The sequence below is a fragment of the Suncus etruscus genome, chromosome 10, assembly GCF_024139225.1.
Source record: "Suncus etruscus isolate mSunEtr1 chromosome 10, mSunEtr1.pri.cur, whole genome shotgun sequence".
NCBI classification, from domain to species: domain Eukaryota; kingdom Metazoa; phylum Chordata; class Mammalia; order Eulipotyphla; family Soricidae; genus Suncus; species Suncus etruscus.
The window spans coordinates 48,609,187-48,636,965 of record NC_064857.1 but is presented as its reverse complement, the minus strand read 5'-3'; the positions used below and the strand labels follow the sequence as shown (position 1 = coordinate 48,636,965).

General features: G+C 47.3%; 1 protein-coding gene and 1 pseudogene across 1 annotated transcript in view; one reads left to right on the top strand and one right to left on the bottom strand.

The window, feature by feature from the left end:
• The window catches only part of CACNA1B (calcium voltage-gated channel subunit alpha1 B), a 158,777-nt gene that overhangs the window by 3,062 nt on the left and 127,936 nt on the right, over positions 1 to 27,779 (top strand). Inside the window, exon 3 of the mRNA XM_049781970.1 lies at positions 1,154 to 1,293. Within this exon, the coding sequence (XP_049637927.1) occupies positions 1,154 to 1,293 (140 nt within the window). The remainder of the gene's footprint in view (positions 1 to 1,153; positions 1,294 to 27,779) is intronic.
• On the bottom strand, positions 3,104 to 26,730 carry LOC126020814 (60S ribosomal protein L14-like; annotated as a pseudogene).

Below are 27,779 nucleotides of genomic sequence, written 5' to 3'. Positions count from 1 at the left end.
CTGTGCCTGTGGTCATGGCAGGCCTGTCTCTCCTTGCTGGGTGGCCGGCTCGAGGTGGCTGGAGGGACGCCAGCCACTCCTGTCTTAAAAACTTTACACAGGGCTTTGCTGCTTTAAGTCTTCCAGACCTGGGCTGGGAGCCTGCTGGGTTAGGCCTGTGGGTTCAGGATGGCTGGGATGACTGAGATGTCTGTGATGGGCTGGGATGGCTGGGATGGTTGGGAATAGGCTGGGTTGGCTGCGAGCTCACAGGTCTGGTCCTGGATGGTTCCTGCACTAGTTCAGGTTCCTACTGCTGCAGGCTGAGCCCGAGTTTCTTCACACTTCCATCACAGGTGCTCCCCTGCACACCCATTGACCAGCAGCTTCAGTAGGAACCCCCAATTCTGGACCCCTCCCTCCTTCATCCTCAGCTGCTTCTCTTTCCTCCCTGACCCAGGCCAAAGGGCTGGATTTTGGCTTTTGAGCAGTTCTCTGTGAAGGTGCCTTTCCTGGGGGAAGGATGGGTGGAAGGGTGCTATTCCCCAGGGTCACTCCTCGAAGCTCCACAAGACCAGGAAGGCTTCCTGCCATGAGTCAGCAGCTGGGCATTGCTGGGCAGCTGGGCAGCACTGGCTTAGCCCAGGCCCCTGGTGTTGAGAAACACCATCTGCTCCACCAGCCTTTCTGTACACTCCACCTTAGTCTGGTCCCTGGAACCACTGCACTGGGACCTCCCCTGCTCTGTCCTCAATGTTATTCCTGTTGTTCAGCCATTTGCTGCTGCTGAGGCAGCTCAGCTGGGTCCTGCCCTGCTAAGTCCCCGAGGGCAGGGTGGCTTCTCTTGTATAGGTTTAGGGGGGACACATCCCCTCTGCCTGTGTTCTTCTTCCTCTAAGCCTTTCTTGTGTGCAAGAGGAATCTTGCAGGAGTGAGAGGGTCCTGGCTGTGCTCAAGCTCCAGGCTTGGGGCTTATCCCAGTACCTTGTAGCCGCTCTACACAGATCCTGCCTCTCATGTTTCTGGGCCTCAGTCTCTGGCATGGGGATGGCTTCCGTGTATCTAGCTCAGGTTGGGCAAAGGGGACCTGTTTATTCAGGGCAGGGAGCTGGTACAAATGCTCCAGCCCCTGCCCCTGGGCCTGCTGTCAGTGATGACCTGCCCTTCTCTGCAGGATGACACAGAGCCCTACTTCATCGGCATCTTCTGCTTTGAGGCTGGCATCAAAATCATCGCGCTGGGCTTCGTGTTCCACAAGGGCTCCTACCTGCGCAACGGCTGGAACGTCATGGACTTCGTGGTGGTGCTCACAGGGTAGGCGTCTCCCCATTGGGTTGGGGCTGGGCAGGGGTGAGAGAGAGAGAGAGAGAGAGAGAGAGAGAGAGAGAGAGAGAGAGAGAGAGAGAGAGAGAGAGAGAGAGAGAGAGAGAGGAGAGAGAGAGAGAGAGAGAGAGAGAGAGAGAGAGAGAGAGAGAGAGAGAGAGAGAGAGAGAGAGAGAGAGAGAGAGAGAGCCTGGCTGTCTGAGGGAGGCCCTGGGCTCTTGGTTTTTATGACATGGTGCCCCTGAGAGCCCAACTTTGTCCTCGACCCCACTGGTCAGGCTGAACTCTAGGAATGCATCTGGCCTTGCTGAGCTCGGTGAGCTGAGCTTCCCAGGGCATAGGAGGGCAATTGGTAGTGTGGGCAGAGCATCTTGCCTCTGTGTCCCTGCCTTGTCCTGCCCTCCAGGTGAGAGGGGCTTGTGGGAGCCCCACCTGCTGCTGGGTAGGTGGGGGGTCTTTGGGGAGTGGGTTCTGTAGAAGCTTCTGATTCCACTTGGGTCCCTGGGCTGGGGCCAGCAGTGCCCCTTCCTAGTACCTGTCCCATAAAGGACCTGTCCAGAAGCCTTCGTCCTAAGGTGTTGTCTGTGCCAGGCTGGGAGTGGAGCCCAGCGTATGAGGGGACGTGCCATGAGGCATTTGCTCCAGACTCTGTGGCCTGGCCTTTGCTGGGTCTCTGGGGTGTGGCCAGGAAGACCCTCCTTGTTCTGTCTGCCTGGTTGCGCTGTGGATTTTTGGGATATCTCTGATTTCTGAACGGACAGGGACTCATCTCAGCATTCCCTGGGGGTGTGCTAAGGGTGGGGTTCAGAGAAGCCCCTTAGCCCCAGAATGATAGGTGCTACAGGGCACTCCTGTCCAAGATTCCCTTGGGGTGTGAGGGAGAGTGGCACCCCTTCTGTTTACATCTCTCTCCCCTGGCACCTGGCAGCTTATTTTTCTGGAACTCTCCAGAGCCTGGCTTGTGGTAGGCCCCTGGAGGCACTGAGAGTGTCTGCTGAGTGAAGCAGCTTCCCACCTGGTGTAGTATAGCCACCTGGAAGAGGGACTGTTTTTTCCAATGGTTGGGACAGGGTCCCTGCTGGGCCTCAACTCTGTTTCTGACTCTGTTTTTGATCACTGCCTCCCAACCCCATCTCTTCTTTGCTTTTTCTATATTTCTTTTCTTTTAGGGTTTTGGGCTTTACCCGGCCAGTCCTCAGGGGTACTACTCCTGGCCCTGTACTTGGTGGTTGCTTCCAACAGTGCATAGGGGACCATGTAGTTATGGGTTCCAGATGGCCAAGCCTGTGCCTTGGCTCTGCGAGCAATCTCCCCAGCCTCTGTGTCTCCTTGCCTCTCCCTCTCCACATCACTGCCGTTTCCATTCTCTTCCCTTCTTCCTCTCTATGTGTATCAGGCTCTGGCTTGAGAGTAGCTGCAGAGAGGTTCTGGGGTGGGGAGCCCCTAGGCTCAGTGAGCTTTGTCTGTGTAATACTTGTGTATGTATGTGTACACAGACACTGTGTACGCACAGATACACACTTGCATGTATAAACTGCAGACATGGACCTGGATACAGGGACGAACAGCACGTGTGTGTCCTAGTAGACTTGCATGTGCACACAATGCTGGGTACTGTATATGTGAGTGTGTGTGTGCACATGTGTGTGTGGTGGAGGGAAGCCCGGGTCTGTTGGGGCAGAGTGAGTGCCCTCCCGTGGGGTGCAGGAAGAACCCCACTAAGCCTCCTGTGCTCAGCTCCTGTAGGTAGCCTTGGCTGCTGTATTCTCGCTTGTTACTTTGTTGTTTTAATTAGGGTTTGCTAATTGGGCTTCAGCCCACAGGGCCAGGAGGGGTATCTGATTGGGGAGGTGCCGTTGCCTGGCAAAGTTCGTGTTGTCCTGGAGGCCCGCTGGGGTCCCTTCTGCGTCTGTGATTGGGAAATAGACTGGAGGGTTGCACCTCCTCCATTCTCACCCCTGCAGTCTTGTGCCTGCTGCCTGCATGGGGGCATGGGCTGGCCTGGTGGCAGGGCTAGTCAGAGGCCCTCTGTTTGCTTTACTCCCACCGTCCCGCTTGTACGTCTGTCCCACGCTTGAGTTGCCCTCAGGTGCCCCAACACCTTTCTGTGGTGACCCTATATGAGGGCTTTTGGGAGTCTACCTGGAGCCAGGGATCTCCTGTGAGCAAAACTGTGAGCCTGAGCTGATTAGGAACTTAAGTCTCTATCCCTATCCCTGGGCTGGGCTGGTTGGGGACTCAGTCATCATTCCATGCCCTGGCTGTTTCCAGGACTTGGTCTCGAGCTCTGTGAAGCTTCTGGGGTACCACTTTTCTCTGCCTTTTCTCATCTCTGTCTTGGTGCCATTGACCCACCTTTCCCCCTGAGGGGAGGGGGCTGCAGAGCCAGTCATCCTGTGACTTGAAGGACAGGATGGCATAAGCCTTCAAAAGGTCTGGGGAGAGGACACCCTGGAGGGTCAACCCAGAGATGCAGTTACCCCATGACAGTAAGGACCTAAAGCCAGAGAAGTTGCTCTACAGGGCTGAACCTGGTGTCCAGGATCATAGGCAGTGGCTGCTATTGTGGGGAAGGGGAGAGCCAGGCCAGAAGGTGCCTTGGACATGAGTGGTGGCACTGGAAGTTGTGTGTAGTTTTTCTGGAACAGAAGCTGGAGGTGTGGGATAGTTTGACGGATATTCAATCACACAGGGCCTCTCTGGTGAGAGCAGTGGGGATCCTGGTCCCTGTAGAAGGGGGTGTGGGTGTGGAGAGCTTACATTCTTAGGGGCCTTGCAGGGAACTGAGCAGGCAGCTAGCTGGGTCGAGGGGCTGGGAGGTGATACTGTGGGCTCAGGGGGTGGCTGGACAGGATCCTGGGTTGGGGATCAGGGAGGGGGCATCTTGCCTAGGTCGCAGCCTTCCAGGATAGGAATGTGTGATTCTGAGAGCGGCAGACTAGAAGTCCACCCTGTGTCTGGTCCCCACTGATGTGGATCTGATGCGTAGTGGGAAGGTGAGGTTGGTGTCCAAGGACCTCGAAGGAGGGAGGCTGCAGAGAAAGGGAGTGGGCGAGTGAGAAAAAATGTGAGAGAGAATGTGAGTGAATGAGATTGAGTGAGTGACTAGGGTGTTGAATTAAATAAATAATGATGGAGCTGGATGGCGATGGATGGAGGTGGATTTCTCTCTCTGCCATCCCAGGCCACGTGGCTCAGCAACCCCCATTCAGCCGGCGGGTCCCAGGTTAGGTGAACGGTGGGTATAGAACTCACTCACAGGCAGGCATCAGGAAGCATCATCTTTATTCATGCCCTAATCACCACATGTGTGTGGCCTACTCATAACCTTTCAAGCACTAGTTATTCTTGGCCCTGCATCTAAACTCCTTTCAGCCATCTTCCCTTTGGGCTCCATGCTGGTCAAAGACCAGAACGTAGAGACTCAAAAGCCAGAGCCCCCAGCAGGGCCGAAAAGCCCGAATCCCCTTGGTCCAAGGCTTATCTAACTTTTCCAAGACCCCTCCCAGGAATGGGCGGGGTTTTGCAGGTAAGGTCACACATAATATCTCGTTCCCAAGACCCCTCCCAGAAATGGGTGGGTCTCAGGTAGCTACACCTAAATCCAGGGTGGAGTTACACTAGGGGAGTGAGTGAATGAGTGATTGTGAGAATGAGTGAGTTTGAGCATGAAAGTTAATGTGAGAACTGAGTGTTAGTATGAGAGAATGAGAGTGAAAGTGAATGTGAAAATGAGTGAGATTGTCAGTATGAGAGAACCAGTGAAAGTGAACGTGAGGAAGAGTGTGAAAGTGAATGAGAGAACGGGGTGAAAGTGGATGTGGGAATGAGTTTTAAGTGTGAGAGTGAGTCTGAGTGTGAGAGAATGAGTCTAAATGAATGAGATTGAGTGTGAGTTTGAGTGTGTGAGAGTGGCGCTTAGTGAATGAGTATGAGTCAGATGTGAGTGAGTCAGTGAGCAGTACCTTTTGCCTGCACCCAGATCCTTGGCTCTGCAGATCTCTTTGGCTCCCCCACTCACTACCCATCTGGTGAACCCCACTCACCCTTCCAGAGGCTTCTGTGACCTATCACCGCTAGGAACACACCACAGGGTGGGCCCCTTCTTGGGAGATTGAAAGGATGAGGTCAATCCCCTTTGGGTACAGGGGTGTCAAACCAGGAGGAGGGCCTGCAGTGGATGCAGAAGTGGTTGGGAGTGAGTGCCTGCTACAACAGCGCCCACGTGAGTGAGAGGCGAGGTCTGCGATGCCCATAGGATCCAGGCCACTCTGTCTGCTTGTTTGTGGTGGCTTCTGGGACTGGAAATCTTCTGGTCATTGTCCTCCATGCCTTGGGGACAGCTGAGAAGCATGTCCCAGCACAGGCTCAGGCTCCTTGGGGACCTTGCCACCACAACTCTATCTTGCTCCAGATCCCTCCCCCGGGCTTCTCTCCAGGATGGTAATTAGAGCTCAGCTCCCTCTCCTGGGGCGTCTTGAGTGGGTCATTCTGTCCCCTGGCCAGGGAGACAGCCAGACTGCTGGCACGTGGACTCCAGGCTGGTCCCCAGTCACATGAGGCTGCTGCCTCCTGTCCCACTGCCCATGTGAGTGTGTGTCCCTGGTGCTGGGAAGCTGGTCAGAGAGAGAAGTGATTGGAGGGGCTGAAGAGCTTGCTCTGGGGTAACCTCCTCTGTCAGAGTGGACACTAGGTCTATGACGTCAGCTGTGTGTCCTGTAAGTTGATTCTTGGCAGTGAACAGCTATTGCTGACCTGTCCACGTGTGACTGGCCAGTGTGCCTAAACATACATGGCTCACTTGCATGAGCCACGTCCAGGCCTGAGCCGTTTTTTTCCTGTGCTTCTGAGGGAGTGGGCCCTGTCCTGGCCAGGGAGCATGTATGTGTGTGGGATGAGGGCACAGTAGCAGAGGGAGGCTGAGTGTGATCTTCTGTGATGGGTGTTAGTTGGGGGAGGGTCTCACAGGTTGCTTTCCTGGGGGTATCTTCATGGCACAGGGCTGGTGCTGTGGGGTTCACTCCACTCAACATGCTCAACATGAAGTCTGCAGGAGGATCTGGGACAGCAGATGCTCTCAAAATCTTTTACTCTGCCCAGGTTCCTCACTGTGACCATACCGGGCTGTGGTTCCTGGCCACATGCTTGGTGAGGAGACAGCAGAGCCAGTATAGTGTCGGATTTAGGCTCTCACGGCACCTTCTCCTCAGACTCTCTTCTCTCTCCTTCATTCCTGCCCCTATTATTGTGCTGAATAAGCTACCCTGGGATGGTGGTGGAGGAACCCATACTGTAGGCCTTCCTGGGCACTGTCTAAAGGGAAATACTTCTTTTCTCCAAAGCTGGTGACCCTGGATAGGTTCTCTTGAACTTAGCCTTCAGGTCCTAGGCTATATTTTGGGGCTTCTGAAAGTTGGCTGGGATCTCCTCTCCTAGGTATGGGGGTGGGGACCGAGCCTTGGTCTGGGGGCAGAGCTTCAGAATGGGGGAGGGCTTGTCAGGGAGCCCAGGTCACCCTGTATATATACAGTACACTGACCTAACCTGGCTCTTGAGAGCCAGGCCCAGCCTGGCTGCAGAGCTGCTGCTCTACTTTGTAGCTCCAGGATGGAGTTTGTGGAGGGATTTTGTGGGTGGAATGGTCCTTTTGAGGCCTTTCTGTCACTCTCTGGCCTGTGGGTTTCTGCTACCTTCGCTTGTGTTCTCCAGGGCATCTATTCTGCTCTCATCCACCCCTGCTCCTGGGCCAGGTCTGACCAGTGCTATCAGAATTGCACCTCCTCAGGTCTCCAGTGCCAGACCCACTCCAGGTGTAGAGGTTCAGGGGGACACTTACGGTTTTGTGAAGGGGTCAGAGGCTGTGTCCTGAGCTGATAGGCATATTCAGGGGTGTCCTGGAGAGGTGTTAGAGGGACACGTGTGAGTATAGCTTGGGGGCCTTTTGGTCATGTCCAGGTCAGGGTGAAGGTGGGGTGAGAGGAGCACAACCAGGGGTGGAACTGGGGCATGCGGCTCTTATGGTCAGCTTGGCCACTGTGAGGCTGGCAGGGTCTGTGTGCCCCATCCTGGCTCGGATTGGGCATGGCTGGGAGGGTGTTAAATGTAAAGAAAGAGTCTACACAGTAGCCCACAGGGACACAGACCTCTTCCTGACGTTTCTTGTTGACTTTGTGGGTCCTCTCGTCTTTCTGCCTGGATAAACTTGCTCCCTCTAAGCCTGCGTCTCCTGACAGAACAAACACAGTTTGGTGGAGACAAAGCAATAGGCCTGTGTTTCTTATTACCAGAGGTGCTAAGGAGGTCGAGGCCTGGGTGTTTCTGTCTAGTGAGCTGGATCTGCTGGTAGGAGTGTTGTGTGTACTGCATCTGGTGGTGAGTCTTTTGATTGGGTCTGGTGAGCTGGTTCTGATGTTAGAACTGGTGATTCGATCTGATGAGCTTTGCTTGGTGGTTGAATCTGGTGAGCTGGATCTGATGAGCGGATATGGTGGGATGGACCTGGTGCCTGGACCTGGTTTGTTCATTTTCTGACTTTTTTCTTTTCTCACTGGGCTCTGCAGAGAGAGACATAGGTCTCTCTGGTGATGGCTTGTTCTCCTGAGTACCAGTCCTGTCTGGTGGTGGGTCCAGGGCCCACACACCAGAAGTGGAGGTAAGGGTGGTCCTAGGCCATGTAGCCCTGCCCTGACAGGAAGGCCCTCTGCTAGGTGTATTGCCCTTCCTGCCCTGGGCTCCACAGTGCATGCAGACCTGATAGAGCTGGAGATGGAAGTCATTGGGCTCACTCTGGAGATAGGACTAGGAGTGTGTGGTCTCAGGTTAACTGGCTGTGGAGGGGACTCCTGGGTGATGGCTACTATCCTAGGGCTTGCCCTGACCCTTGACTGACTGAACCTCTAGCTTCATCCTCTTCCTTCTTTCCCCCAAATCACCTGCTGGTTTCTCTCCATCTGCCCTTTAAGAATCCTGTACAGGGCCTGGAGAGATAGCACAGCGGCGTTTGCCTTGCAAGCAGCCGATCCAGGACCAAAGGTGGTTGGTTCAAATCCCGGTGTCCCATATGGTCCCCCGTGCCTGCCAGGAGCTATTTCTGAGCAGACATCCAGGAGTAACCCCTGAGTAACGCCGGGTGTGGCCCAAAAACAAAACAAAACAAAACAAAACAAAAAAAGAATTCTGTACAGGGGCTGGAGAGATGGCATGGAGGTAGGGCATTTGCCTTGCATGCAGAAGGACTGTGGTTCAAAACCTGGCATCCCATATAATCCCCAAGCCTGCCAGGGGTGATTTCTGAGTGAAGAGCCAGGAGTAACCCCTGAGTGCTGCCGGGTGTGACCTAAAAACCAAAACCAAAACCAAAAAAAAAATAAAAAGAATCTTGTACAAATGGGATCATAGCCTTGCTGAGAAGGAGCTGCTCCAAGTGGAAGGGTCGATTCTAAGGTGTCTGAGATGTTTGGAGCAAGGCTGAATTGGCCGCCAGTGCAGGGCATGGGGTGAACTGTGTGTGTTGTGTGTGTGTGTGTGTGTGTGTGTGTGTGTGTGTCCTGTGCCTAGTGCAGCCTTGTTCTAATTTGTAGCTTCCTCCCTCAACCCAGCCCCTTTTCTTGCTGTTCTCATGACCCAGAGTTACATGTGTTAGTTGGCACATGTAAGGCTGTGGTGCTCTGGGAAATCTCACCTGTGGATTAGGGATTTGATCAGGCACTTGCCCGGAGGGTGAGGTGGGCATGGAGTTTGCAGCCTTATGTTTATAAGACAGCCACTACCTGCTGTCCACACGTCCTCATGCTCCATCATGACGGACTGTTCCCTCCACTAAACAGCTGCTGAGTGTGGTGTTAGCCTCATGCTCCAAGACCAGACTTCTAGACAGAAAAGGGTCTGGAAGCAAATGCCAACGCAAGAAATAGTCCACAAACACTGAAGGGGAGTGAAATGGGTTCAGGAATCCCAACATGCAAGCCTTCTGCTCCTAAGAAGTAGGTAGCTCAGTGAGGAAAGCTAGAAATGCAAGCGCATTTTCCTGAGACCAGGGATTTTTATTAGGAAGAACCAGACCACACCCCAGGGTGGAGAACAAATGATCTAAACGCTGATTCAAGGTGCTGCATTCAAGGGTGTTTGCAACCAATGAGTAACAAGGCCTGTCGTGAGTGGGGTGGCACTCAGTTAATCCAACAGCTGAGTCCCACTTTATCTTTTGGGCAGAATCTGCCATCTCTCCTGGCTCCCTGTACATGCTGGCTCCTGGCCTGTGTGGTTGCTTCCATTTCTTCAGCTCTTCTGAGAGCGGAGGAGAGACTGAGCCTGCACCTGTGACTGATGCCTATCTGGGCGAACTATCTACACAGCCGTTGGGCGCCTGTTCTGCTGGATGGTTTGAAACTCCACAATTGCACATCAATGGTTGAGATTTTTATCTCCCATTCTGTAGTTTATATTTGTTTTCATCTTCCAATTGTTGCCCAACAAAAGTTTAATTTTTTTGTCTTAATTAAAGAACTGTTATTCACGGAGTTATTGCTAAGTAGACTTTTAATCATATCACCAATCACAATTTAAATTTTTTTGGTTCATCTTTGTGTGAATGACCACCAGTGTCAACCCCCTCCACCAGTGTCCCCTACACTCTCTCATCCCCCACCCTACCAGCCTGCCACTTTACAGGTACATTCCAAAGATCAGTAGTTGCAGCTTAGATCTCATGTTTTCAGTGTTGTTGTTTTGTATGTAGAGCTGTAGCACTTTTCGACGTCACTAATATAACTGAAGCCCCAATTCCTGTTCCCTTTCTTTTTTTACTTTTTACTTCCCTTTCTCATCTTCATCCTTCCTCCCTGGATTTCTTTCCTTCTCTATTCTCCTACTCCCAAAGCTTTGGGATCAAGGGTGATCTAGGTGTCCCCTCTTTACTTATATTGCCTTTTGCCATCTGGTTATTCTATGTACCACAGATAAATGAGATCATCCTGTATTTGTCTTTTTATTTCTGGTTTATTTCACTCAACATGATATTTTTCAGTTCCAGCCAGGTTGCAGCAAATTGCATGATTTCGTTCCTTGCAGTTACATAGTATTCCATTGTGAATATATATTACATCTTCATAATCCATTTATCCATCATTAGACACCAAGGTTGATTCCATATCTTAGCTATTATATTTTGTGCAGCAATGAATAATAGTGTGCACATATCCTTCTGAATGAATTTTTTAAGTCCTTGGGGTACAACACCCCAAAATGGAATTGCTGGGTCATATGGCAGTTCAATATCAAGTTTACTAGGACTCTCCAAACTGTCTTTGAAAAGGGTTGAACCAGACAACATTCCCACCAGTAGTGAATGAGGGTTCCTTTCTCAACACATCCCTGATTGTTCCTTTTTTTTTTTTTTTTTTTTTTTTGGTTTTTGGGCCACACCCTGTGACGCTCAGGGGTTACTCCTGGCTATGCGCTCAGAAGTTGCTCCTGGCTTCTTGGGGGACCATATGGGACGCCGGGGGATCGAACCGCAGTCCGTCCTAGGCTAGCGCAGGCAAGGCAGGTACTTTACCTTCAGCGCCACCGCCCGGCCCCATGTTCCTTCTTTTTTTTATGTGCCATTCTCACTGGTGTGAGGTGATGTCTCATTATTGTCTTGATTTGGACTTCCTTAATGATAAGTGATTGATGCCAGGTACTTTTTCATGTGCCTTTTGGCCAGCCTCTTGTCTTTCTCTGGAAGTGTCTGTTCATTTTCTCTCTCCATTTTTTGAAAGGGTTTTTGAACTTTTTGGTTGATTTTTGTGAGTATATATATCCTGGATTGTCAGTGTCAATCAAAACCCCAACAAAAGCGGGTTAGGAACAGAATTTAATCAAGGGAAGAGGCAAAGCAGGGAGGCCAGGTGCCTTAAACCAGCCCCCAGACCAAGAGAGGGACATAGAGGACCAAGGTTGAGACGGGGGCAAAGAGTCAGCCAGAGAAAGAACCAGAGAAAGGAAAATAAATAGTAGGAGGCAGCAGGAGATGGGAGTCAGGCAAACAGCGTCTCCAGCAAGTTGGCAGCGACCATCCAGTAGGAGCAGTCCAGCAGAGTGCCCTCCCCATCTCCAGCTGAGCTTATATAACTTGAGGCCAAATGTCCCCAACCCCTCCTAAGTGACATCTTAACCCTTCAAGGGACAGAACCCATCTTATGGCTGACCAGGGGCCAGAGGAATTTGTTTCCTTATACTGGATGTCAAGCTTTTATATAATGTGTTAAATATGAACATTTTCTCCCATTTTGATAACTGTATTTTAAGGTTTTTTTTTTTTTGCCATGCAGAAACTCTTCATTTTATGTAGCCCTACTTGTTCATTTAACTTTATTTTATTTTATTTTATTGGTCTTTGGGCCACACCCACTGGCACTCAGGTTACTCCTGGCTTTGTGCTCAGAAATTACTCCTGGTGGGGCCAGAATGATAGCACCGTGGTAGGGCATTTGCCTTGCATGCAGCTGAACTGGGACAGATCCGGGTTCGATCCCCGGCATCCCATATGGTTCCCCCGAGCCTGCCAGGAGCGATTTCTGAGCACAGAGCCAGGAGTAACTCCTGAGCGCATCCAGGTATGCCCCCCCCCAAAAAAAAAAGTAAAGTTCCAAATTAGTAAATGAGACAGTTTTATTTTCACAGATAGACAGTGTTGCTTATGGTTGAGTTCAGTCATACAATGACAATGTCCAACACCCTTCACTAGTGCACATTTCCTACTTCCAAAGTCCGCAGTTTGAGATAGACTCCTTGATCTCTTTTTCTTCTGATTCATTATTTTGTAATGCAACTTCCCCCCCACCCCCAGATATCAACAAGATTCTTTATTACTGTAATCAGAGCTATGTGTGCTCTTAGGCTTTCTTGACAGCTTTTGGAGCAGATGCTTTCTGAGCAGGAACTTTCAGACCTTTTTGAGCTTTCAGAGTTTCGGTTGCCTTCAGGGCAGAAACCTTCTGGCCTGCAGCTGCCTTTTTGGCTGGAATCTTTGCAGTAGCTCCAGCAGCAGTGGTGGCTGTGCCCTTAGCAGCAGCTGCCTTTTCTTTCTTTCTATTTTTTTTTTTTTTTTTTGGGGAAAGCTGTCTTCTGAAGCTTCCTAATTTTAAGTTTGATTATTCTGTTCCTCTTTTTTTTTTTTTTTTTTTGCCTTCGTGACTTTGTAACGATCAAAATCTGTCATTTTAGCTTTCCTTTCTATGGCTTCAATCTTGGCCCATCTTGTAGCTGCCTATTTTGCATTGATATCTGCTTTTTTCCTAGCTTTCTGAATATACTTTTGACAAGCTCTATGTGGAAACTTGAGGATGAAGACTGTGATCTGAATGCATTTGAAGGGCATACCCTGTCTCCTTACCTGAGTGTATGGCCCATCAACCAAAGCCCAGTTTTGATCAATAACATTGATGATCCCAAACAGCTTCCCAGTATGAGGCAACCCAGTAGACCACAAAATGCCTGAAAACCATCTTGGCAAAGTTAGGCAAGAAGAGGAGAATGCAACTGATTTCTGTGTACTGAGAGTAGCCAGCAACTTTGCTTTATTGGTTTATTGTTTCTAGGAGCTTTTTTGTGGACACTTTAGGATATTTTACGTATATTTTCATGTCACCTTCAAACAGTGATTATTTGACTTTTTTTTCCAATTAGAATCCCTTTGATTTATTATTCTTGCTTGATTTTTTCTTTTTTTAATTTTAATTTTTGTTTTGTTTTGTTTTTTTTGGGTCACACCCGACAGCACTCAGGGGTTACTTCTGGCTTTGCGCTCAGAAATCGCTCCTCGCAGGCTCGGGACCATATGGGATGCCAGGGTTCGAACCACCATTCATCCTGGATCAGCAGCAAACAAGGCAAAATGCCCTACCACTGTGCTATCTCTCTGGCCCTCTTGCTTGACTTCTATAGCCAGAACTTCTATACTATATTGATCTATAGAACTTTTATACTATAGAACTTCTATATTACAGAACTTTTATACTATATTGATACTATAATAATCAATAAAAGTAAAGACAGACGGGCCCGGAGAGATAGCACAGCGGTGTTTGCCTTGCAAGCAGCCAATCCAGGACCTAAGGTGGTTGGTTCAAATCCCGGTGTCCCATATGGTCCCCCATGCCTGCCAGGAGCTATTTCTGAGCAGACAGCCAGGAGTAACCCCTGAGCACTGCCGGGTGTGGCCCAAAAACCAAAAAAAAAAAAAAAAAGTAAAGACAGTGACCAGATCTTATGCCTGATCTCAGAGGAAATACTTTCAATTTTTCACTATTAAGAAAATGATATTGGCTGTGGGTTTGTTGCAGATGGCTGTGACTGTCTTGAATAAAGTTTCACTCACTCCTATTTTATTGAATTTTTTTTTTCATCATGAATGGATATTGGATCTTGTCAAATCTTTCTCAACATCATTGATATGATCAGATGGCTGTTACTTTTAATTAATGTGGTGTGTTATATTGATTTACATAAGTTGAATCATCCTTACATCTCTGATGAATTATAAAGAATTGGGTGTATGATTTTTTTTTTTTGAATGTTGTTGGATTTGGTTAGCTAAGATTTTGTTAAGGATTTTTGCATCAGTGTTCATCAGGGATATTGGTCTGAAATTTCTGTTCTGGAAATGTCTGTCTGCTTTGAGTTTTAATGTAATGTAATGCTAGCTTCATAGAAGGTGTTAAGAATTCCTGTATCTTCCATATTTTTGGACGAGCTTAAGTAATCAAGTCTGTAAATTTTCTCTGAAGGTTTGATAGAACTCACCAGTGAACCCATCTGAACCAGGACTTTAGTTCTTGGGGAGATTCTTAATTATTGTTTCAATTTCCATACTTGCGATGGGCTTGTTTATGTTTTCTAATTCTTCATCAGCTTTGGGAGATTACATGACTCGAAACCTACCTATTTCTTCTATATGCTTCAGCTTTGGAGCTGTTGTAATTTCTCCCCCTTTCATCTCTGATCTGAATTATTTGAACATTTTTTTTTCTAGGCTAGCTAAAGGTTTATTTATCTGGTTTATTCTTTTAAAGAACCAAGTTTCAACAATTCTTTGAATTACTTTCTTGGTTTCTATGAAAGGGGAGTATAATATTTGCCATGGGATTGTGATATGTATGACTGGGTGAAGTATCCTTGGCAAAGCATTCATTTCATTGGGTTTTGTCACTATATCGCACCACTGCTTTTAGGCTTTGAGAGTTGCTTGTGATAAGTCTGCTGTAAATCTTAAGGATGATTCTTCGTATATATTTTCCCTTTTTGATCTTGCTATTTTCAGTATTCTATCCCTTTCTATGGTTTTCATCATTGTGACTAGTATGTGCTTTTTGTTTTTGGTTTTTGGGACACACCTGTTTGACGCTCAGGGGTTATTCCTGGCTATGCGCTCAGAAATCGCCCTGGCTTGGGGGACCATATGGGACGCCGGGGGATCAAACCACAGTCTGTCCTACGCTAGCACTTGCAAGGCAGACACCTTACCTCTAGCGCCACCTTCCCGGCCCCTAGTATGTGCTTTTCTTTGAATATCTTTTAACTGGTACTCTTTGGGCATCCAGGATGAGGTAGCCTGCACGCTTTAGTTCTGGGAATTTCTCAGCTATGATATCCTGGACTCTTGATTCTTCATCGGGGTTTTCTTTCTGGATCTCTGGATCTCTGGGACTCCAGTGATTCTTATGTTTTTTTTTTTTGTTGTTGTTGTTTTGTTTTGTTTGTTTGTTTTTTGGCAGACCCGGCAGCACTCGGGTTCCTCCTGGCTCTGCACTCAGAAATCACTCCTGGCAAGGTTGCGGGACCATATGGGATGGTAGGAATCTAACCAGGGTCCGTCCAGGGTTGGCTGCATGAAAAGCAAATGTCCTACCACTGTGCTATTGCTCCAGCCCTTATGTTATTTCTGGCGAATTTATCCCAGAGTTCTATTGTCATCTGTTTGATTTTTTTTGAGAATGTTTTCCAGTCCCCTCGGGTGTATGAAGGTGTATACAGCTCACCTTCTATATCACTGATTCTGTCCTCAGTGGCTGTTACTCTGTTGGTGAGTCTTTCTAGTAAGGTTTTCATTTCATCTATCATGTTTTCAGCCCTGATATTTCTGATTGAAGTTTTCTCATTTCTACTCTCATATCCTCTTGAGTCTTTTGAGCTGTCTATTCTATCTTTTTTTTTTTTTTTTTTTTTTTTTGGGTCACACTCGGCGGTGCTCAGGGGTTACTCCTGGCTGTCTGCTCAGAAATAGCTCCTGGCAGGCATGGGGGACCATATGGGACACCGGGATTCGAACCAACCACCTTTGGTCCTGGATGGGCTGCTTGCAAGGCAAACGCCGCTGTGCTATCTCTCCGGGCCCTTCTTTAAGTTATTTAAACATCTGAAACATTTCCTCTCTAAAGTTTTTTTTAAAAAATATTTTAAACTTGATTGATTGATTGATTGATTAGTTTTTGGGCCACACCCAGTGGCGTTCAGGGGTCACTACTGGCTCTGCACTCAGAAATCACCCCTGGCAGGCTGGGGGACCATATGGAATGCTGGGAATCAAACAGGGTCTCTCCTGGGTCAGCCACATGCAAGACAAATGCCCTACCGCTGTGCTATCTCTCCAGCACCCTCTCTTAAAGTTCTGATCAGAGATGTTATGTAGATGGCTGATGTTGGTTGGGACTCCAGAACTAGCATCTCCAGTCACACGATATGGTGTGATTCTGCATAGTTTTTCCATTGTGAACTTTGTTGTATGGAACTGCTATTATGTTATAGTGTAGTCCTTGACAGGAAGAAATGCAGAGCTGCAGAGTGAAGGAGAGCAGCTGTGTGTCACACACTGGTGTCACACACTTCAGCTAAATTCAAGCTGGGGCTTTCCCCCCAAACTTTGCCTACAACCAACAGGCTGTTGCATCATCTGGGTTCACTTACCTCAGTTTGATTGAAACTGGTGCTTTTTGAATCCAAACTCTCATTGCTGCCTATGGCTGCTCTTGTCAGTTTCATACACCTCAGCTGGATTCAAACTCCACTTCTGACTATTATTTTTATATTCTCTGCCTTAACTACTCTCTGCTGCCCCACTTTTTTTTTTATTGTCTTTGGATATAAGTATTCTTTATATTGAATGCTCTGTGATCTGATGAAGTATAGCTTTCCTACTTCCCTCCCCCCATTGGCTTATAGGAGGGTTTTCCATTATTTTACTCTGAATCTGTATTTTCCTGTGAATTTAGTGTGTTTCCTATAGACATTAGAAGGATGTATTTTCTTTCTTTCCTTTTTTTTTTGGTTTTGGGCCACACCCAGCGGTGCTCAGGTGTTACTCCTGGCTGTCTGTTCAGAAATAGCTCCTGGCAGGCACGGGGGACCATATGGAACACCGGGATTTGAACCAACCACCTTAGGTCCTGGATCGGCTGCTTGCAAGGCAAACACCGCTGTGCTATCTCTCCCGGCCCTATTTTCTTTCTTTTTAATTAATTTATTTTTTTTTGGTTTTTGGGCCACACCCGTTTGACGCTCAGGGGTTACTCCTGGCTATGCGCTCAGAAATTGCCCCTGGCTTGGGGAGGGACCATATGGGACGCTGGGGGATCTAACCACTGTCCATCCTACGCTAACATTGCAAGGCAGACACCTTACCTCTAGCGCCACCTTCCCTGGCCCCTCTTTTTAATTTTTTTTATTTAAAGGAGATGCATTACATAGTTTACATTACTGATCATGATACATTTGTTTTAAGATAAGGGAAAGCAAAGTTTTTAATAAAAGTAAGAAGAAAAGTGGCTGGAGAGATAGCATGGAGGTAGCCTTGAATGCAAAAGGACGGTGGTTTGAATCCCAGCATCCCATATGGTCTCCTGAGCCTGCCAGGAGCAATTTCTGAGCGTAGAGCCAGGAGTAACCCCTGCGCATTGCTGGATGTGACCCAAAAACCCAAACCTCAAAAAGAAAAGAAAAGAAAAGAAAACTGTGTTGTTTCCATAGATGGGGTCCAAGGTTCAGGGGGTGAATGGTCAATGTCCAATCTTCTGAAGCCTAAGCCAAGTCACTATACTAAGTGTTCAGGGCATAAGGCCCCACTGCAAAATAAAATTTACATGTTCCTATCTCTATTAGATAAGGACTTGTTTGCACACATAAGATTTCCCCCATTTTAATGTGCCTATGCAAAAAAGGAACAATGCCACATGGTACTACTGGTGCATATGGGGGTAAAAATAACAAGGTAAACAATCCCGATAAGCTGGTTCTAAAATGAACTCAGAACACTGGAGAAACTTATCTACTAGAATTCCCTACTAAATAGATCCCTCCCAAAATGGGGAAATTGCCGCTACATAAGAAGATAGACGGTAAGGTTTATACCTATTAAAGAAATACATCTAAAGAAATATTCAAGGAGATATGCATGTCACCTTTAAGTCTTTTGAAAGTGTTGTAGGTGGGGGGAGATAAAATCTGGAGCATAGCTTCAGCCTGTGATTTGGTCCTGTGAAGTCTTAAAAAAATGGCTCCCAGCAGTCACATATCAGGAAATATCCTTGATCTGGGGCCTTCTCAGAAATCAAATCTGGTAACAAGCAACAGTCCGCAGCAAAGGGAGGTGGGGGGGGGGGAAGAGCTGCAGAGAGCAAATCAGCAGCAGCAGCAGCAGCGGCAGTGGCAGCTTCTTCTCAGGCTGAGAATCTATCTTTTCACTTAGGGAGCTGGTTGGCAGCTGGCTGGGGTGGGGGGAATGTTCCACTTCCTGAGGAGTTAAGAACTAAGGATAAAAAGGGTTAAATGGAAGGAAATAACAGATGGGGGGTTGAGAGTGAGGGTTAGAAAATAATTTGTGAGGCCGGAGCCATAGCACAGCGGTAGGGCACTTGCCTTGCATGCAGCTGACCCAGAACAGACCTTGGTTCAATCCCCGGCGTCCCGTATGGTCCCCAAGCCAGGAGCGATTTTTTTTTTTTTTTGGTTTTTGGGCCACACCCAGCGATGCTCAGGTGTTATTCCTGGCTGTCTGCTCAGAAATAGCTCCTGGCAGGCACGGGGGACCATATGGGACACCGGGATTCAAACCAAACACCTTTGGTCCTGGATCGGCTGCTTGCAAGGCAAACGCTGCTGTGCTATCTCTCCGGGCCCCAGGAGCGATTTCTGAGCACATAGCCAGGATATGCCACTGGATATGCCCACCCCCCCCAAAAAAAAAGAAAATAATTTGTAAGGTGGTAAGCGAAAGGGGGGAGGAGGGGTTATGTATAACAGGGGCAAGGGCAGTCAGTATACAACATATACAGTCATTATGTATATTACAGATGGACATTAGACAGACATTGAGGTGGCCAACACATACACATGCGCACACATAGACACTGAGGATCGATTCATGGGTTACAGTTGAAAAGCTGACCCAGGTGAAATGAGACAGAACGCTTAAAAAATATGAGGACAGCAAGTCAGATGGAAAGGTTTTCCATTTTCTAGGCCAATCATGATTGGTGAGGGTAAATTTTACTGAAGAAAGGTTTCATGGGTTAGATTGTGGATAGAGCATTCTTAAAAACAGTCAGAGAGACAGGAGAGATAGCATGGAGGTAGGGCATTTGCCTTGCATGCAGAAAGATGGTGGTTTGAATCCCAGCATCTCATATGGTCCCCCAAGCCTGCCAGGAGCGATTTCTGAGTGTAGAGCCAGGAGTAACCCCTGAGTGCTGCCAGTTGTGACCCCCAAAAACCAAAAAAAAAAAAAAACAACCAAAAATAACAATCATAATTTTTAAGTCTAGAAAACTGATTATGGTAATGAGCACTGTAAGAGGAGTCCACACCATGAAATATTGTCTAGTGGGTCTTGAGCACCCAGATTCCTTTGAGTTGGTTGAATTGTTCATCTATAGATTTCTTAATTTCTCAGGCTAGTGACTTCTGGCTATGCGCTCAAAAATCGCCCCTGGCTTGGGGGGACCATATGGGACGCCGGGGGATCTAACCGAGGTCCGTAGGGCTTGCAAGGCAGACACCTTACCTCTAGCGCCACCTTCCCGGCCCCGAAACTGCACATTTTTGTTTGTTTTTGTTTTGTTTTTCAAACCACACCCATTTGATGCTCAGGGGTTACTCCTGGCTAAGCGCTCAGAAATTGTCCCTGGGGCTGGAGAGATAGCATGGAGGTAATGTGTTGATTTTAGGTCCTCATCTATAAGGTTCAGGCGTTTGGGTAGACTTGGAGATTTGCCAGGATTTCTCTCCATATCCCCCACAGTAGATGTCTTCTTTAGTTTCCCCATTGATCTTTGCATTTAGTGGGTTGGAGTGCTGGAGTATCAGGGTTTTGAAAGAAGTGCTAGATCCTATAGATCATACATGATATATATTAAAATATATATTGAATATATATGTTTTCAATATATATGAATATATATTTGAGTATATATTTTCAATATATTGAAATTTATATATTTTCAATATATATTGAAATTTATTTATTTTCAATATATATTGAAATTTATATATGATATATATTGAAATAACTTCGTGGTAACCCACTAGCATCCACACAGTTTGGGAAAAGGAGGAAAGGAAGAAGGTTTCAGTAATGGAACTGGAACCTAGAAGGAGACTGAGGGAAGACTGGACAGAAGGCCCATTTGAGCTTGGTAGAGAGGATTAGGACTGGAGCCTCCTTGTTCCCACTCAGACACAGGCCTCACTGTCCCTAGGGAACAAAGCTTAAGCAATGGTGCTGGGACCCTGATGGAAGCTGGGAAAGACCCAAAAAGACAGCCCCATTAGTGTTTGGTGGAAGGAATTAAGGTGTGAGGTTCCCTATTCCCTCCCCCACACCAACCTGGCTGGCCCCAAAGGGCAGATGAACAGTGATGGCACTGGAACCCAGAAGGAGACTAGGATGGATTTTCTATGACCTTTTTTATAGGGGAGTTCAGTTCATTGAATTGAGGGAGACTAATGTTATGTAGGGCTGTGTTGCCATTTTTGTGTATGTTTGTGGAATCTAGTAGTTTTGGCAAGAATCAATTTAATTTTTTTATAGGTGGTCTATCAGTAATTCTAGCAGGACTGGTTTAGTTGTTGCAGATGCTTCTATTTCTTGTTCATCTGAAAAAGTTCTTACCCCTCCTTCAAGTCTAAGTGATGACATCACAGGGTCATGGACTCTAGGCTAAAAAAAAAATTATTTTTTGGTTTTCCGCTACACCCGGTGACGCCCAGGGGTTACTCCTGGTTATGCACTCAGAAATCGCTCCTGGTTTAGGGGACCCTATGGGATGCTGGGGGATTGAGCTTCGGTCTGTCCTAGGCTAGCGCACGCAAAGCAGATGCCTCATGGCCTGTGCCACTGCTCTGGCCCCATAGGCTAGACATTTTTTTCATTCAGTACTTTGAATATGTCATTCCTGTGTTGTTTCCTTCGTATTTGAGGTGTTTCTTCTCTCTTGCTTCTTTGAGTAGTCTGTCTTGATCTCACTACTTTAATTACTGTGTATCTTGGCATTGCACTATTTGAGTCGATTCTGTTTGTGACTCTGCGTCTATTGAATCTGTGCAGGTGCCCTCTCTACAGAGATCAGGAAAGTTCTTGGTTATTTCTTCCACCATTCATTCTCCCCTTTCCATTTTTCTCTCCTTCTGATATTCTTATAATTTGAAGGCTATTTCTCTATTATTTATTATGAATCTTTCATTCTCTTCCAACTGTTTACTTCTCTTTTTGTCACTTCATTATTGATGATGTCTGGTATTCTGTCTTCAGTATGTCTGATACTGTCCTTTCATGTTGAATTATATCACTGTGGCTTGCTACAATACTTCAATTCCTTTTCGTTTGGGGTTACACCTGTCATCGTTCAGGCATTACTCTGGCTTTGCGATCAGGAATCACTACTGGCAGACTTAGGAGACCATATGGAATGCTGGGGATTGGGCCTGGGTTGGTACAGTGCAGGGCAGATGCCTACCTGCTTGCTATAGCTCTGGCCCCCCTTCAATTCCATTTGTATAGATTCTTTGATATCTTGGATTGGTTAATTGTTGAATTGGATGAATTATTCTTCTGGTAGTTGCTTTATTTTTTTAATTTTTATTTATTTATTTTTGTTTTTTTGGGTCACACCTTGCAGCACTCAGGGGTTACTCCTGGCTCTCTGCTCAGAAATCGCCTCTGGCAGGCTTGGAGGACCATATAGAATGCCAGAACTCGAACCATCGTCCTTCTGTATGCAAGGCAAACGCCTTACCACTGTGCTGTCTCTCCAGCCCCTGGTAGTTGCTTTATTTCCATGGCCATTGTATAGAGCATTGATTTAAATTCCTTATTGATGAGCTGAGGCTTTCTTTGAGCTCAAGATTTGCCAGGACCATTGTCCCTGTCTGCCAGATGAATATTTTGGTTTCCCCGTTGTGCTTAAAGATTTGTAGGCACTGTGATTTGAACTTTGGATTCTCAATTAACTAAGATCTGATCTGTTTAGTTATGCTTCAGCAAATGGTTACTTCTTTTTTTTTTTTTTTTTTTTGGTTTTTGGGCCACACCCAGTGACGCTCAGGGGTTACTCCTGGCTATGCGCTCAGAAGTCGCTCCTGGCTTTGGGGGACCATATGGGACACCGGGGGATCGAACCGCGGTCCGTCCTAGGCTAGCGCTGGCAAGGCAGACACCTTGCCTTTAGCGCCACCGCCCGGCCCCAAATGGTTACTTCTTATACTGTTACTTTAACGAAAACTGTGCCCATAGATGCTATTTCAGGTACCCGGTTCCATAGCACAGTGGGAAGGGTGTTTGCCTTGCATGTGGCTGATCTGGGTTTGATCCCTAGTATCCCCTATGGTCCCCAAAGTACCACCAGGAGTAACCTCTGAGCACTGCCAGGTGTGGTCTCCAAACAAAACAAAACAAAGAAGATGCTATTTTATTGTTCAGGTGAATATCTAAGAATTTTTTGCATGGAGATTATTATAGAGATATTTGAGGCAGGATATAAAAATCAGCTATGAGGGGCTGGAGTGATAGCACAGTGGTAGAGTATTTCCCTTGCACCTGGCTGCCCAGGATGGACCTGGATTTGATCCCTGGCATCCCATATGGTCCCCTGAGCCAGGAGTGATTTCTAAGTGCATAGCCAGGAGTAACCCCTGAGTGTTACTGGGTGTGGCCCAAAAACCAACAAAAAAATCAGCTATGCTTAGAGTTGGAGGGTTTGAAAGGGTGAAACTGAACCCAAATTATTGGTCTAGGAGGCAAAGGCAGAAGTCACACATGGCGCAGGGGCAGAGGAGTGGGTATAGGGTCAGACCTGGAGCTCTTGAAGTACCTTGATGACAAGAGAGGCCAGTGCTAACATCAGGAATCTGATTCCAATGGGGCATGTTCTTGGTTTGAGAGCTGTGTTGTGTGGTAGGGGTTTCCTTGGTCTGGGGAAAGGTCACTATGAGGCAGGAAGACAGCAAAAGTGTTTTTGTTTGTTTGTTTCTTTTTGGTGTTTGGGTCACACCCAGCAGCGCTCAGGGGTTACTCCTAGCTTTACGCTCAGAAATTGCTCCTGGCAGGCTCAGGAGACCATATAGGATGCCGGGATTCGAACTGATGACCTTTTGCATGAAAGGCAAACGCCTTACCTCCATGCTATCTCTCCGGCCCCTGTTTATTTTCTTTTTTACAAAGTTCCTCTATAGGTTTTTTCCATTATGGACAGGGCTTGTGGATAAAAGTTTGAGAACTCAGTCAATCTCATGTTATGAGAATTTTCGTGTGTGTGTGTGTGTGTGTGTGTGTGTGTGTGTGTGTGTGTGTGAAAGAGAGACAGAGAAAGAGAGACAGAGACAGACAGACAGAGAGAGAGACAGAGACAGAGATAAAGATAGACAGAGACACAGAGAGACAGAGAGAGAGTTTTCTTACTTTACACTTAAGTCTGATTCGTTTGGGCTTATTTTTGTATCAGAGTGAGTTGTAGTGTCCTGCCAGTAGCTTATCACAGGAACCTGTGCCTTCACTAAGATTGAATTTCCTACATTGGGTGGTTGTTCTGTCACAGATGGCACCAAGCCTAGGTGTCTCCTGTGGCATCTAACCTAGCTCACACCTGATGCCTGAGCTGGGGGACAGATGTTAGGGGGGGCACTCTTTCTGCCTTTTTGGGGACATTGCTGGTGCTGATATAGTTTCTTCCCTTCATATGAGTTCTGGAATCATATTCAGGGCTCTCACAGGATTCTGACAGGAGTGAGGCAAGCCCTGTGTGCTCATCTGCCTGCTGACCTCCCATCTCTTTCTCTGATGTCTTGTTGGACTTGTCTTGCTTCGGTGCCGTTTTCAGGGCTCACATCCCCGAATGTTTGTTAGATCCTTCTTAGCAAATTTGTTTTGTTTTGTTTTTGGGTCACACCTGGCAGTGCTCAAGGGTTACTCCTGGCTCTGCACTCAGGAATCACCCGTGGCAGGCTCAGGGGACCATATGGGATGCCAGGATCAAAGCACCGTCCATCATGGATTGGCTGCATGCAAGGCAAAACGCCTTACCTACTGCTATGCTATCTTTCTGGTCCCAAGATCCTCCTTAGCATTTTTCTCCTATGCTTGAGGAGGTGTATTGTCAGTGTATTTGTTTGTTTGTCTGTTTTTGGGCCACACCCAGCATTGCTCCTGTCTCTGCTCTCAGAAATCATTCCTGGCAGCTCGAGGGATGCTGGAGATGGAACCTGGGTTGTCCACATGCAGAGCAAATGCCCTATGTGCTGTGTTATCACTCTGGCCTCACCAATGTATTTTTGTTTATTTATTTTTTGGGTTGGGTGCCACACCTGGCAGTGTTCAGGGCTTAATTTTGGCTTTGCACTCAAGAATCACTACTAGTGGGTTGAAGCATAAGCACATCGGTAGGCCGTTTGCCTTGCATGCGGCTGACCTGGGACAGACCCAGGTTTGATTCCCAGCATCCCATGTGGTCCCCTGAACCTGCCAGGAGCGATTTCTGAGCGCAGAGCCAGGAGTAACCCCTGAACATCACCAGGTGTGGCCCCCTCCACCGAAAAAAAAAGAATCACTCCTGGTGGGCTCAAGGACCATCTAGGTTGCAGAGGATGGAATCTGGATGGGCTGTGTTCTAGGCAAGTGTCGTCCCCACTGTGCTATTTCCCCACTGTGCTATTTCCCAACCCCCACTTGGGAGTTTTCTCAAGAATGAAGTCATCTGCAGTAGCAACTCTGTTTCTCTCCTTTCCATTCTGCTGCCTCTTTCCTGTCTTGTTGCACTGTAGATGCCTCTGGTTCTGCAGAGAATGAGCTCCCAGGGGCCCCCTCTCCTGCACTAGCACTTGAGTTTGGCTGCGGGGTTGCAGCATTTCGGTATTTGAGTCCAGCTCTGCTCTGATTTCCTGTGATGCTCCAGAAAAGAGGGTCAGATTTTGGAGAACGCTTTCTGTATTGTGGCAGTCATGTAGCTCTTTTTCCCCTTGCAGGAGATTTGTTGGATGACAATGGAATAAGCATTAAAAAGATGCATAGAGAACTTTTTGACATTTTGGTCAATTGTATTTGCTAAATAATTTGTTCGTGATTTTTGTTTGTGTCTGAAAGGACTATTGGTTGCAGTCTTTTTAGTTTTGTCTTGTTGGTATTGTCTTTGAATCTGATGAAATATTTGAATTTTAGGAAATAAATTTGGAGGTGCCACCACTCTTCTGTTTTCTGAATGTTATTGTGTGAAAAATGGGGTCAGTTATTTTTAACTGGTAGAATTCTACAGTGAGTCCAATGGGCATGGAGTCTAATTTTTTTTTTTTTTTGAGGTGACAGTTGGTGGATCTCAGGGCCCACTGACCACAGTGCTCAAAGCACTATCTGGGCTGGAAGTTGGGGCTCCTGTATGCAACATGTTCTCCAAATTTCGGCACCATTTTTAACTCTTTTTGGCTTATTTAGATCCTTTCCAAATAAGTGGTTTTCTTAGGTCATAAATCTATCATTTTATTTTCCAATGATGCTTCCCTCTAATTTTGGGGGGGCCATGTTGGGAGATCATGTGAAGTGCTGGGAATTGAACTCAGTCAGTTCATAATGGCAGGCACCTTACCTGCTATTGTATTGATCTAGCCCAGCTCCTTTCTTTTCCTTTTTTTGGGGGGGTCACACCCTATTGGAACTCAGGGGTTACTCATGGCTGTGCACTCAGAAATCACTCCTGATAGGAGTAGGGGACCATATGGGATGCCTGCGATCGAACCTTGGTTGGCCATGTGCAAGGCAAATGCTCTACCTGCTATGGCTGGCCTTTAGAGCTCCTTTTTTTCTCATGCCTTCTGGAGGTTAGAATCTGTTTTGGGGACCGGAGAGATAGCACAGCGGCTTTTGCCTTGCAAGTAGCCGATCCAGAGACTAAGGTAGTTGGTTTGAATCCTGGGGTCCCATATGGTCCCCCATGCCTGCCAGGAGCTATTTCTGAGCAGATAGCCAGGAGTAACCCCTGAGCACTGCCGGGTGTGGCCCCCCCCAAAAAAAAACAAAACAAAAAAACAAAACAAAGCACAAAAAACCCCCAAGAATCTGTTCTGATTATCTGTAAACACATCTCTCTCCTGTAGAGGGGATGCACCATGTGGGTCACAGACCCAACTTCCCTGTCTATAGGTGTGTGCCAGGTTACAGGTGAAATAAAGAACCTGCCATGCTTTGCTATTTAGGACCTTGGTGTGCTGAAGTGCTTCCTCCCTGCAGGTAGGGCCCTGTCCTTGGTTCTGTAGTCGTGGCCTCAGTTGCTCTTGCTTCCCTTTTTCTCATGTCTCAGCCCTTGATCCACCCGGGTCTCTGCCAAGAGCTTCCTTTGGTTATTAGCTCAGGGTAAGTCTGCTGCCAACTCATGATTCTCTCATGAGTCCTCTTTCCTGACAATGTGGGGTGGAATTGAGGCTTCGTTTTCAGTACCTGGAAATATCGTGGCACCCCCTGAGCACCATGATCTGTGGAGAAAAATCCTCTGTGAGTCGTTCGAAGTTCATCCCTCTGTGTGGGGAAGGAGATCCAGGGCCTCACACATGCAGACTACATGCTTCCCTCCAGCCCCAGCTGTGAGCAGTTCTAGAAAGAAGCAGCTGCATTTCTTTCTTTTCTTTTCTTTTTTTTTTTTTTTTGGATATTTCTGAGGCTTGTGACATTCTAGCTCTTCACTTCCATGCTAATATCTCACTCAGTGTCTTTTTGAAAAGTGTCTTTTACTTTATTTCATCAAATCTCCATTTTTCTTCCTAAAATAATAACTTGCTGAGTTCTAGTACTGGGTTTTAGGAGACTTCCTCCCTGTATCCTAGAAACTGCCTCCTTCCCAGGAGTGAGGCTCTGTCCTGATACATGCACATCCCACCTGCATCATGAAGGTCTGCCTGGGAGTGCTGGTGTGGCTTCATGGTGGGTTTCATCCTGCTTTGAATATGGAACCTGGGGCTCAGATTCCTTCTGGTCACAGTTGGGAAGTTTTAATCCTTCTTCTTTCCAGGTCTCTGGGTCCCTCTCATCCTCCTTTGCTCCTCACCTTCCTCTTCCTTTTCCTTCCTGATCTAACAATGTTTATTCACTCCTCAACCTTTTGTGGATTCATTTTCTAGCTTTTCATTTCAGTTATATTTTCTGTCATAAAATTTTCATTTGTTTCTTTACATTATTTTTCTTTTAGTGGGGCATAGCCAGCAGTGCTCAGGGGTTACTCCTGGTTCTGCACTCAGGAATCATTCCTGGCAGGCTTGGGGGACCATATGGGATTCTGGGATCAAACCCCAGACAGCCGCGTGTAAGACTAATCCCAATCCACTGTGCAATTACTCTGGCCCTTTCTTCTTTATATCTTTTATCTCTCTGCTGATACTTTCTATTTTGTTTTGTTCCAAGAATTAATTGTGGAAGCATTTTTTGGTTCATGATTGCTCAAAGCCTTTGTCAGATTATTCTAGCACTTTATCTGTTTCTGTGTTGGCAGCTACTGCAATTTCTCATTACATTTGGGATCTTCCCGGTTTTAATGGAATGATGCTTTCTCTCATGCCCTTCTCTGGGACTCAGAGTTTATTAGCTGTGGATTAGCTGGGCCTCTGGTCTCAACCCCATGGATAGGGTCTGCCCTGTTTTCTCTCCTGGGGAATGTCTTATTCCTTTAGGTATATGGAACACTCTCTTTATAGATGGGGAACAGGCATTTGTTCTTTTTTTTTGTTTTGTTTTTGTTTTTGGGCCACACCCTGTGACGCTCAGGGGTTACTCCTGGCTATGCGCTCAGAAGTTGCTCCTGGCTCCTTGGGGGACCATATGGGACGCCGGGGGATCGAACCGCGGTCCGTCCTAGGCTAGCGCAGGCAAGGCAGGCACCTTACCTCCAGCGCCACCGCCCGGCCCCCAGGCATTTGTTCTTGGTCCCAGGAATGAGCCAGATGCCAGCAAGCCAAGCCCAGTGTCAGCTCTTGTA